The sequence below is a fragment of the Mycetomoellerius zeteki genome, unplaced genomic scaffold, assembly GCF_001594055.1.
Source record: "Mycetomoellerius zeteki isolate Tzet28-1 unplaced genomic scaffold, Tzet1.0 scaffold41, whole genome shotgun sequence".
Taxonomy (NCBI): domain Eukaryota; kingdom Metazoa; phylum Arthropoda; class Insecta; order Hymenoptera; family Formicidae; genus Mycetomoellerius; species Mycetomoellerius zeteki.
The window spans coordinates 295904-308943 of NW_017257403.1; the positions used below are offsets into that span (position 1 = coordinate 295904).

A 13040-nucleotide genomic window follows, 5' to 3' on the forward strand; every position below is an offset into this window, starting at 1 on the left:
TATAGTACAATATATCATTTGTTGGAATCAATAATGATAGCTGTTCATTCATAATACAATCACAAAATTATTTACTATTATTAAGATTAAAACAGGATTATATAAATACGTCAATTAAGTAAGAGAAGCCCTATTTATATACGATTAAAGTTAGATATTTTGGAATAATATATTTATATGTATTTTTAAATCAATTTATGTCGGATATATGTGACTGCACGCCGATTACTTTTTAATTTGGGAAGGTTATTATTTTAGTTTGATTGTGTTGCAAGTCCGTAAATAATGGGCTCGTTATATATTTGAAATAAATTTATTTAAAAATACAGATGTATTATATACAAAACATAGATATATTATTCCAACTTCTAACTTTGACCGTAATTAGCGCTTTTCTTACTTAAGAGGTAACACCTATGTAATCGACTGTAAATAAAGTCTACATTTGGGAATTTTTTTTGTTTAATGAATCGTGCTATTAAAAAATGAGTTTTATAACTTTATTAAGCACATAAAAAAGTACAAAAAATAATTTTTTCAAAATTTTATTTATCGAAATGGCGGATCTGCAGCAGCGTGATGGAGACAGTCGAAATAGCATGGTGTTCCGCGATTAGCAGCATAAGTGTCGTAATTTTTGGTTTAGAATAAAAAAACAAATTTGTTTATTTTCTTTACCCAAATATCTACAGAAATACGTAGCCGTTCCATTTTCGTCACAAAAATAGTCGAGTAAAATCAGCTGTAACTCAAAAAATTTGTAACTTATCGAAAAAATTCTACGTATTTCTTTAGAAAATTTGATTTGTTAAATACTGTTAAAATTTGAAACAAATAGGTTAAAAATTGTTTAAGTTCTACTACTAGCCAACTTAAAAATATTGTTTTGAGAAAAACGCGTTTAAAAGTTTTGAATGTGAATACTTTTAAGTTAACAATTGAATTTTTAGGAGCCTATAACTTTCGAAAAAAAATTATGTATCGCAATAAAACCACTTGCACTTTGTTGAGACCCTAAAGTGTATTTTAAAAAGAAAAAAAAATTGATTTTTTGAAAATTGTACGTAGGTGTTACCCCTTAATTGATGCATTTACTATAAATATAGAATACAAAATAAAATTCTGAAAATTATTAAAATACGAGAGAGAGAACGAGATGGAGAGATAAACAGATATAAATATCTACTATTAATTGAATATTTTAATTGTAAGATATCTTTCAAGCGCTAAAATACATATTACAACATAATAATTACATTTAGAAACAATCAAATAAAATAATAATGAAGATAAAGATACAGAAAAAAATGAAAGATAAATAAAGATAGAAAAAAGAAAAAGATATGAACATTTAGAGAATATTACACTGTTTTAAAAAAATCTGCTAAAAAATACTTCTTTTTAATCAGAATATTTTAATAAAAAAAAAAGGGAGATGTCGAACCTCTTCATTTAGTACGCATATTTTGATTTCATATTTTGATTGAAATCTACCGTGATTGAAATTCAGTCTCGTACTTTCCGGAGTAAATATATGAGACGTAAAATAGATATTATGTATCATCTTGCCACGTAAATCATTGCGAATATGAAAAATTGACAAGTGCATAAATCATGTTTCGCCCACGTCGCACAATAGAATTCTTGTGTAGCGTATAGGATTACGTATAGAGCGCTTATAGAAAATTTGTAACATCGTACCAGAGACAGAGCGCGCGGTGCACGTGCAGGAAGGAAAGACAGGGGATTTCCCTATCGGACGCATTTCCATCCAGATATCCACGTTTTCTGTGTGCAGCGCAAGCCGGAAATAAATCTCGACAGACTGCCGCCTCGTGGTGCGCCACCGCGCGCATGCCGGCGAGTGCTTTCGCAGACGCTGAAGAAGCAGTTAGATATCGCGGCAAAAGTACGCACATTGAGCTCTTTCTTCGAGGTGGCTTCATCGAATCGAGGACAGCGTTTTCCTCGTCGACTATTGCTGTCGAGTCAGCTATTCCATTGCCGCCCGTGTTTAAATAATCTCGAGCACCTGTCGAACGCGACCAAGTGGATAATTCGAGAGCAGCTTGGCTTCAAAAGCAGCGTTATCGAGTCTGCACTTTGACTTGATGACGGAAATAAATTAGAATTAATCCAGATAGCACACATGTCCAAAATCAAGACATAAGACGTCTTAAATGGGCTTTCTACAATAAGCGTCAGTAATCATTGGTATCAATCATAGCGTACTAGTAATAAGTCAGAATAGGATGTTTTTCATTCAGTGATACAAGTCGATACAAATATTATTCTATCTTTCTTGACATTCTGGAATAACAAACATAGAACGACATTTAATGGAAAGCGCCCATATATAAGTCATATAAAAATCTTAGGAAATTTGCATCTAGAATAATAAATCATATTAGATCGTTACGTCAAAATATATCAAAAGAGCGGTAGGATAAATGTATTATTGGTAATGTAATCTAAGTTTCAAATCGTAAGAAATGGAATTTGGTTATCTCTACTGATTATTGACTTATTATCGTTATGACACATTAATGATTCGCTTACAACTTGCTTCTGACTTCCAATTTATTACTAACGATTTATTGTAGAAAGATCAAAAGACATCTTTAAGACATCTTGCGATATAATGTCTAAAAGACGTTTTAATGACGTCTTAAACACGTCTTATGATTTTGGACATGGTGCTGTCTGCAAACATCGTCTATTCTAAATCTCTTGAATTTGTGTCTTCTCGCCTCTTAATAGATATTTCCTTTTAATTATCTTCTCCTATTTCGCAGAAGGCTGATCTCGCTGTCGGCTCGATGACAATCAATTATGCGCGCGAGAGGGTGATCGACTTCACGAAGCCGTTCATGAATTTGGGCATCTCGATTCTGTTCAAGGTAAGCAAGAGTCGGTTTCGCCGGACCGTAATTTCGATGTGCAAAACCGCGAGAATTTATCACGTTACAAAGTAGCAATTGTATTCAGCTCGGCCGGGACATTTAAAGCTATCTTGTATTAGCCTCCCCCTTAATCTCCCGGTTTACGCGCGAAATGGCGTTATTCTGATAGCCCATATTTTTATTTCGTCCACGTCCCGCCGCATTGTTGCCGTGGCGGATCCGGCATCCAGCTTTGTTGGTCTTTCTCCTCCCTCGTGTATTTTTCCGCGCGGCGCATCTGTTATTCTTATTTGCCGTTTTTTTGCCTCCGTATACTCCATCTGTTGTTAGACTATTTTTATTTGGCAGCCAACACGAACGTGCCTACACCCAAGAATCAAAGTTATGTTGATAAAAATTTTGCATCGTTGAATCATATCTCCGTCGATATTTTCATGTTTCATGTTTTTTTTTCTTTTAATTGCGCATAAAAAGTTGATAAAAAGCGAGCGAAGTAATTTTAACCGAAATATTTTATTTAAGTTAATGCTATATGTACGACGGTAATTCGGTCTGGTTTTGGTTCTGGCTGACCATAACTAGTTCTTATCTACTTGCCCATGAACTGACTATTACTAACGGTTATGTGTAATGCCTCCACATTTTGCTAAAATAGCCAATTAATAATTGGGTGTAAATACCATTTGCGTATAAGAGATTATTATCAACTATACGTATTATATGTAGTAGTAATTGCCTGTAATGATTAGACTCATCCTGATCGAACATTGCATTCTAAATGGAATCCAATGTGTATCATTTACCTCCGTTTATACACAATACATACAAATCATTTTTTGAATAACTACAGAGTAGCGAAAGAATTTCGCCACAACGTTTTATATTTATTAAATTATTAGTAATGTATATTTATAAAAAAAAAACAAAGTCTGGAGTGTTACATTTTATTAAATATCAAAAGGATTCTGTAAAAGATTTTCAGTCTATATATAATATGTACAAATAATTCTTTGTATAATTATAAAGTGAAAAAAAGACTTGAAAACGCGACAGATGATACGAATTTCGGAAAAAATGATTTCGAGTTTATGTCAAATTTAATCTTCATTAACCGACTCGGTTACAAGATCGTGCTATGACTGTAATATCGCGCCGCTTGATGATGCACTTGCATGTACCAACATGTACATGTACGTATGTTCTCGCTTATAATACAGTGCAGCATGTGTTGCGAGGTCGCGGAACGAGGAAACAGACTAATTAGAACCGCTCGCAAGTGATGGCACACAAATGGTTTAATAATCGGAATGTACAATGTCATCGATCGGCTGACGTGTCGAATTAGTGAGCCGATTAATTCGAAACTCGTTCGACGAGCTGTTTCTTCATTTTAGCCTCCCTTTTCCATCCCCTTCTCTGCTACATCTTTCTTCTTCCTTTCTCTCTATCTATATTTCTCTTCTATATACCTACTGTCTCTTCGATTCCCTTATCATTCGTGAAGCTTTAATTATTTCCACAATGTCTCGTGCCGAGAGTTTCTCCCAACTCGTGGATTTCATTCGATCGATTCGAGCGGCAATACCGGAATCCCTTCAAGTTTCGACTCGCGCTAAATAATTCGAGATGCTGGAGTTAACTTCTCTCTCGGCCAGCTGCACTTTATACCGTAACGAGCAGCGGTGGGATTCGCTTACTCCGAAGTTAATAATGGCATTACGCAAGGGCGACGTAACGATACCGAGAAGTTAATTTCTCGAGTTTTTGTAATAAAATTTTCGCGACGACGGCACGGTTGACGACGAGATCGCTATGTCGCTCCCTTCGTTCATCTCTAATTTCTCGATTTTCTATGGAAAACCCAATCGGACGTTTGGTCCGACAAAATTTACGGAACGGCCATTTCCGATCTTCGGTACTGTTCATTTTTTTTCTCTTTTTTATTCCTGTTTTATTCGCCATCAACCTACTGCAGTTTTATTCTGTGATATATCTATATATATCGAATTATAGCCTTGTTATCTAATCAAACTGCTGTATCAATAATAAAATAAAAGAGTCAGCACTTTAAAATGTCATTAGAGCAATAAATAATAGAAGTAACATAACTTCTCTGTGAAAAATCAATAAAATTAATCATCCTTTCTTTCTAATAATTAAAAACTTGATAGACTTTATTAATATTACTTTGAATTTTTTTCTCACAGAAGTTTCTAAAGTGTGTGCGTCATTTTTTACCAACTTTCTCTCTCTCTCTCTTTAATAGATATTATTTAATATAATAAACTGTGTAAAATGAATGAACTTTTGCTGTACAAAATGCACGTCTAAAATATTTCTCAATCATTTTTAAAACGTCGTTCAGTTAAAATATTATTGATAGACAAATTAAAAATATTTTCAAGACTTTCTGAAAGACATTTGAAAATTATCTTTAATAAAACATTTTTAGGACATACATTGAGTGTCCCAAAATTCGTGATTCAAAATAATATAGCAAGATAATTTTCGAAAAATTAAATAAAAAAGTTATTTGATTTAAAAAATTTTTATTTTAAGCAATAGTTTCTGAGATATAAAGGTAGCCAATTACAAACTATGTTTAGATGGTTACATGCATCCTGTGAGGATTAGTAAATGTTTATTAGCTCTTATTAATACTACTGCACACGCGACTCAATGTGAACACCACGAACCTGTTCTCACTGAGTACTGACTATAATATTTATTAATTATAATACATATAATGTGCAATTAATATTTTATAAACGTTGTTGAAGAGATGTAATAATGTCTTTAAGCTGTTTATATTTCAATTTATGATGTTTTTGAGTCATTTTATTTGGGTATATTAACCTTTCTTTATATTCTAATATTCCATACTTCTTGGAAAATCGATAAAATAAAGCTTTTAAGTTCCTTAGGTTCCTAAGAAGAAACCTTTCTAAATTTCTGTCCAAATATTTGTGTATTTTTTCTACATGAACTCTTTCAATTTATATATTGTTAACTGAGTAATTATAATAATAACGACAAATACAGTTGTCAAAATTGTATTGTGTCGTTTTGGAATTTTCCAACGCCAACGTTCAAACTTTGAATGAAATTGTTCGTCTTAGTTCCCAATGGCACAAGCCAACTGCTTAATGAAGATAATTAAGCAAATCACCGTTACGCAGTCAAGCGGCAATGATGTGGTGATCTTTCATCGCGATTCACTGCAGGATTAATTATAGACTGCGTATTACACTCGAAAGAATCCTTGGAAGCCGTCTACTTAAATACTTCTGTTAAGTAATCGATATGAATATCAGTTAAAATTGATCGTAATGTACAATAAAGATGATAAATTAATTGCTTGAAACAGTTCCATTTTCATCACAATGGCGAGGCATGAAAAGTTCGATAAGTGGACCTCTTATCTTATAAATTAATTAATATGATGGAGGCTCTCTCACTGCGTTGACGATAATAGCTTAGCTTTTACTGCGAATTGAAAATTCATTTTTGCCCAAATGGGATTTTCTACCGGCAGTCCGCCGGTCATACAAACGGAAATACAAAAGACGCGGTCTCTTTTCGCTCATTGCACCAATCGATGTCGACCGCGAGTGCGCTTTCTAATTAATATAAGGCGATCGTTTAATTGCGATTAATTGCAGTTGGTAGCTGTTTCTATTCCCAAAGCTATACTGTATATCCTTTATCATTCTACCATCTATCCATCTAGATTCCATACTCGATATTTACGATCTATTACGATTTGAATTATGCATCCTTGAATTACGTATACTATACATAAGCGTACTTTTATAATTGTCTTTTAATTTCTTTTTGTCGTTACTAGTAACAATGACTGTACTTTTTGTTACATTGTTTTTTTTTTACTTCCTCGGAATCAACATCTGCTGCCAAGCGTTAAATTTTACATCAACCAATTCCACTCGCGCAGAGCTATGCAAAACGAAGGATTTGATACCATGCATTTACTATAACTACCGATGTGCTGTAAAAAAATCGGCGAGATCGATTTCAAGTGATATAAATATACTGATATTTCACTACTTCAATTATCTATAAATTTGACTGTATTTTTGTCAATGTATTCTGCAATGTATTTGCATATATATTTTCGCGTATTTTTTTCAATTTGCAGTATTTACGATATATTAAATTTGACAAATTCGTCTTGATTATATATGTATATATAAAATGCCAATATATAGTATATTGTGAAAAATTTTTCCTGTCATTATTGATAGTAATACTCGGTAGTCTGTAAAGTGCATATTGCGTAAAATATCCGGATTAAATATTAAAGTATGATATAACTATAAAAGCTTGAGCGAAAATTGGATAATATTCTCAATGGAGGCAAAATGTAAATTTTGGATATTACATTAAATAGAATAATCGATTTCACGATATTATGTTTAATACTAATTAAGATTGCTAATTAAGAATTGTTAAATTATCCGTGCAAAATTTCTTCATCATTACACATATCGCTCCAATATTACGCAAAATTAATTAAGCTTAATGTTAATACATATTTCATACATATTCTCTTTCTCTCCTTTTTATGGGTACAATAATAAGTGAAGTGCATCTGATCATTAAAATAAAATATCGAATACATAGCAAAACAAACTGAACAGAAAATTTCCGACGATAAATTCTATTATATTTTAATTACTTAATCATTAATATTATCGTATAATTTTAACGGTTAACTTAAATAACAATGTAATTAAATAAAGCAAAGTAAAAACAGAATATTGTTCCACGTGTGACTGCATAAAAGAATAAATTTTTCTAAAATATTTTAGATAGAGTTTTATCGTATATATTTTAGATGGAATTTTATCGTATTAATTTATCGTAAAAGTAGCAAGATGTCAAATGCTCCATGCTTGCAGGTACCGACTAGTCATCAGGCGCGGCTTTTTTCCTTCATGAATCCGTTAGCGATCGAGATCTGGTTGTACGTTCTGGCAGCGTACGTTTTAGTGTCAGTGACGATGTTCGTCGTGGCGCGATTTAGCCCCTACGAATGGAATAATCCCCATCCGTGTCACCCCGGGACGGAAATCGTCGAGAATCAGTTCTCTCTATCGAATAGCTTCTGGTTCACCATTGGAACCCTCATGCAACAGGGCAGCGATCTAAATCCCAAGGTTTGTGTTTGCGTTCGACATGTTCCCGCTTTAATATCGTAGGCATTATGCATCAACTGAGAGCATACATTACGCGAAACAGATCTTCTTATACAAGTATGTAAATTATAAGATTGTTACATTGTGTAACATTATGTTAATCTTACCATAATTAACTTCATAAACAGATTCATTTGATTAAACAGATTGATCTTGTTATACCGTTTTTATCTATATGTAATAAACATACGAACTCGTGACTTAACTCTCGTAATAATAGATCCTTGTTTTAAACGTCAGATTTTTTCATGATATTACAAATGTATATATTCCTATTTATAATTATTATTTAATTAAATTTCTATTCTAATTATGTGTATTGCCTTTATTTAAAATAATTATATGTGAAATATCCTATTTTCAAACATTTTCACGATAATGCTTCGTAATTTTCTCAACAAGTAACGCGAATGTTCCTATTCGAGAAATTTTCAGCTTTCATTTGCAGACTTTAGCTTTTGAATTAATTTTCAAATACTGAAAATTTCCTATTCAAAATGAAACATGTTAATTCCTAAAAACTATAATAAAGAACGTAAAATATAAAAAAGAATATTGATATATTTTCAGCATAATGAGGAATTAACATTTTTATAATTTGAAGGGAATATTACGAAATTGCAATTCTGCTATTAAACTATAAAACGATATCGTAGTATTTTAATATTGGCAATTAAGGATGTATCTGAAATACAATCGTTGATAAAAGTCCCCCAAATTCGAAATATTTGCATAACTGCGCCAAACGTGTAGTAAATCCAGTGATAACTTACATAAATGGTAGAGAGATAATACAATATATTTATTTTTAAAAAGTTATTTTTCATTTTTTTAATATTTTATTAACTTTTATTTTTATAGAACATTCCATTTTTCTTTAAAACATGAGATTTCTTACTTAATTAACACCATTATTTACCAGTGCAAAACGAAAAAAGTAATTGGAATATGGTTAAAAAAGATAAATATGCATTATTTAAACAATATAAATATATTATTACAACAGAATATGGCAGAATATGCCATATTGAGCCATACATACATATCACAAAATTGTTATGAATAATAATTTCTCTGAAACCGTGTTGTGAAAATTAATCTAATTTTACAAAAAGTTCCAGTAATTTATGATCTATACGTATAAAAAAATTAAATTTTTGGTACTATTTCTTCAATACTTTTATTACCAATTACATTCGACAAAGCGTTTCCCGTAAGAAAACATCTCTTATAGAACTTTAATATTAATACTGGCCAATTAATCACTTATTTCACACAGTATTAAAAATACTATTAATAATATTTTTAATACTTACAATAAGTTATTAATTGGCCAGTACTAGTATTAAATTTTTATAATCATCATAATTAAAATAATAATTACTCTCTAACGGTTTAGTGAATCTACTTGAACTACATGAAATTTTTTTTAGTATATTACACATAATAAAGAAAGAGTTTCCCGAAGTTTCATCAATTTGGTACTATTTTTGGAATAGCTCAGATACATCCTTAAAATCACTTATCAATCAATTTTACAATATACGTATCATCGTTTGGCAGTAAAATTAATACGAAGCTAATAGCGATAAATTATGAAGCTTAATTGTTGAATCGAAGCAGTGATGATATTGATATATCTTAATCAGGCTACGAGCACGCGTATCGTGGGTGGTATATGGTGGTTCTTCACTCTGATCATCATCTCGTCGTACACCGCGAATTTAGCAGCTTTCCTTACGGTGGAAAGAATGATTACGCCTATAGAGAACGCCGAAGATCTCGCCAGTCAGACGGACATCGCATATGGAACTCTCGATAGTGGAAGCACGATGACTTTCTTCAGGGTAATTAATATTTTATTATCTTCTATTTATGTTGAAATATAAAGGGTAGAATAATGGTACTATAATATCTTGTAATATTCCTCCTGCAATATTAATTTTATAATATCAAATTGTACCCAATTTATTTTTAATCATTTTTAATAACCACTGGTCGCCACTGGTTCTACTTTCAATATAATTAATTTAATATAATTTGATTAAAATTTAAGTTAATTTGATTAAAATAATAGAGTTAAATAATTCGACTCAAGAAAAATGTATTTTTGACTCAAAAATATTTAGTTTATTATTTACTAATACACATATGTTAATACGGACATTACTTTAAAACTAACCACAGAAATGAATTAATTTATATTTTGATACTGAAATTTCTAATTGAATAAGTAGATTCTGATCATATCAATCAGAATTCTGGTTGTCTCAACTACAATTATAATATTCTATCAGAAAATTCTGATTTGTCTATTTTTAACTAAAATTCTAATTAATGCAACCAAGCTGTTTTTCCAGTGCATGGAAGTTAAAAATAATAATATTATTTAAGAGATTGATCACCATTGTCTCTTTGATTACATTGTTTTGACAGTGTTTACAATCTGTAAATAAAATTGAAATTTATCTCAAGCTGTAATATTTCCCTTCCCCCACATTATCATATAATTAAAATATTAAAATGGTATGCTGTTTAGTAGCATGAAAGCTGTAACTTGTTTAATTCGTATGTAAATCCAGTCCTATATATTAATACTTCCATGAGTTCATGTCCAATTTATAGCTTGTTAATAATCAGATAATGATTGCGTGCGTTACAGCCGCACAATCGATACAAAAGTAATTATTTTGCAATTATTATGATAATCGCTTCCGCTCACGCGGGAATAGAGTTTTAATCACATCGTATCTTTCGCACTAGCTTACAGAAACTTTTCCGTTAGCAGTTGATTATAAAATAATATTTGAAATTAATATGCGAAATTTATGCAACGACAGGTATCACGATATTGAATTATAGCGATAATAAAATTTGATTTTTTGCGCTTCTCGAATTTCGATTCAAGGACTCAATGGTCGAGACGTATAAAAAGATGTGGAGGTTTATGGAGAACAAGAAGCCGTCGGTATTCGTTCCAACATACGAAGAGGGTATTCAGCGGGTTCTTCAAGGCGATTATGCCTTTCTGATGGAATCGACCATGCTGGATTACATTGTCCAGAGGGATTGTAATCTCACGCAAATTGGTGGTCTATTGGACACTAAAGGATATGGAATTGCTACACCCATGGGTAAATTTATTACACTGACCAATATCTACTTTTATTTAAAAATTTTGCATATTTTTCACAATCCAATTTGTAATAGTTTATTGTAATAGTTTATTGAGTAATAATTGAAAAAGAGATTTTAATTAATCAAACAGACATTTTTATATTTTTTAACAACAAACAGATTAATAAATATTTTTTCATTCGACATTTGTAAATAAATATTCATTTTAATTTTCAAGCTATTTTCTCTGATTTATATTCAACAAAATAAAAATGAAACTGTGTTATTTGTACTCGATAATATATCGCGCGAATAAAAAATATAATTTTAATTTATTAATTAAAATTATTATTATGTTAAAATAAATCGCGTAAATTGCTTATGCGATTTACTATCTACTTAATAGTGTTTAAGATTTCCGAAAAATTTTGCAGGTTCACCCTGGCGGGATAAGATATCTTTAGCAATTCTGGAATTGCAAGAGAAAGGCGAAATTCAGATCCTATATGATAAATGGTGGAAGAGTCCCGGAGATACTTGTATGAGGACGGAAAAGGGAAAGGAGAATAAAGCCAACTCTCTAGGCGTCGACAACATAGGTGAGCGTCTTTCTCGGAAAATAGCGCGTAAACTCTGAATTATACGCATCATGAGTTTTCTCGGTAAAGTCATAATATGGAATTTTCGTCTTATAGTCGCAATAATTTCTTATTATCTTTGTATTTATTATTTTTACGAAAAATTCTTAAATTTTTTTAAAGGCTACAACGCTCTTTGATCGATGAATAAAAATAATGTCCTCGACGTAAATTTAAATATCTCTATTTTTCAGTAAAATTCTATAATTGTTCGAATTATGTGAGCGCGTAATTTGTATACTTTTTTAATTTGCTTGTTTAATTCATATATGTGCAGAAATATTTCTTTCTTTCTTAATATTATACATCGATGTCTTATCCGCTTGAGAATCAATCCTTTGTTTTTGTGTCTAGGAGGAGTTTTCGTGGTCTTATTGTGCGGCTTGGCATTCGCCGTGCTTATAGCGATTTTCGAATTCTGCTACAATTCCAGGAGGAATGCACCGGCGGAACGGGTGAGTACATCGACCCTAGAAACCAATGCTGAAATTCATTTCAATAAATCGTCAGCACGTTCACGTTGCACGACTCTATCTATATCAACGTCGCAATCCGAATTGCCGACAAACGCGATCGCGTGCGTTTAATTCTCAAGCTACTTTTTGTTGCTTTATTTTCGTTAACTATTAAAACCGTTAACTTTGAAAGTTGTGCATGTGACCGTATGCGTAAACGTTGCATGACATTCTTTGAACTTTGTTTCATCGCTACATCATGGATTTCGTCGTATCAGCATGAGCTCATCGTCCATTGAAGCATGCCACTTGACTGCAAGTACCCCAAATACAGTTGCGAAAAAAGGTCCGTCCTATCGAGAGAACTTTTTACGATTCCGTTTGCTTCGAACCGCGTTCTCTAAAGTTACATTCAAATAATATGTATACTTATTAAATATGTCAAAAAATGTCACTGATAATTTTCTATCGTGTATGATATAAAATATCACAAAAAGTTACAAATTTAGAATTATTATATACAAGAGGGACATCTCAAAAATAAGTTTCCTTATCGTAAGAAAGTAAAATAAAAGATGAGACAATTATAAAATTTACTTATTTTATTAACTTGAACTTTAAGTTATTTCTCAATATAATCATTGAAATTTAAATACTCGTCGTAACGTGATATCAGTTTTTCAATACTACACTGAAAAAAAAGATTGGCTG

At 31.5% G+C, this 13040-nt stretch overlaps 1 protein-coding gene across 5 annotated transcripts in view; it reads left to right on the forward strand.

Moving 5' to 3' along the window:
- LOC108726330 (glutamate receptor ionotropic, kainate 2) overlaps positions 1–13040 on the forward strand; it is a 147010-nt gene that overhangs the window by 130064 nt on the left and 3906 nt on the right. For 3 of the 5 annotated variants that reach the window (XM_018453828.1, XM_018453830.1, XM_018453829.1), the window contains 6 exons: positions 2796–2900; positions 7823–8080; positions 9769–9966; positions 11028–11253; positions 11671–11835; positions 12229–12329. In XM_018453828.1, the coding sequence (XP_018309330.1) occupies positions 2796–2900; positions 7823–8080; positions 9769–9966; positions 11028–11253; positions 11671–11835; positions 12229–12329 (1053 nt within the window). Of the gene's footprint in view, positions 1–2795; positions 2901–7822; positions 8081–9768; positions 9967–11027; positions 11254–11670; positions 11836–12228; positions 12330–12607; positions 12710–13040 lie in introns of those variants that run through there. The other 2 variants (XM_018453832.1, XM_018453831.1) reach the window with 2 other exon arrangements.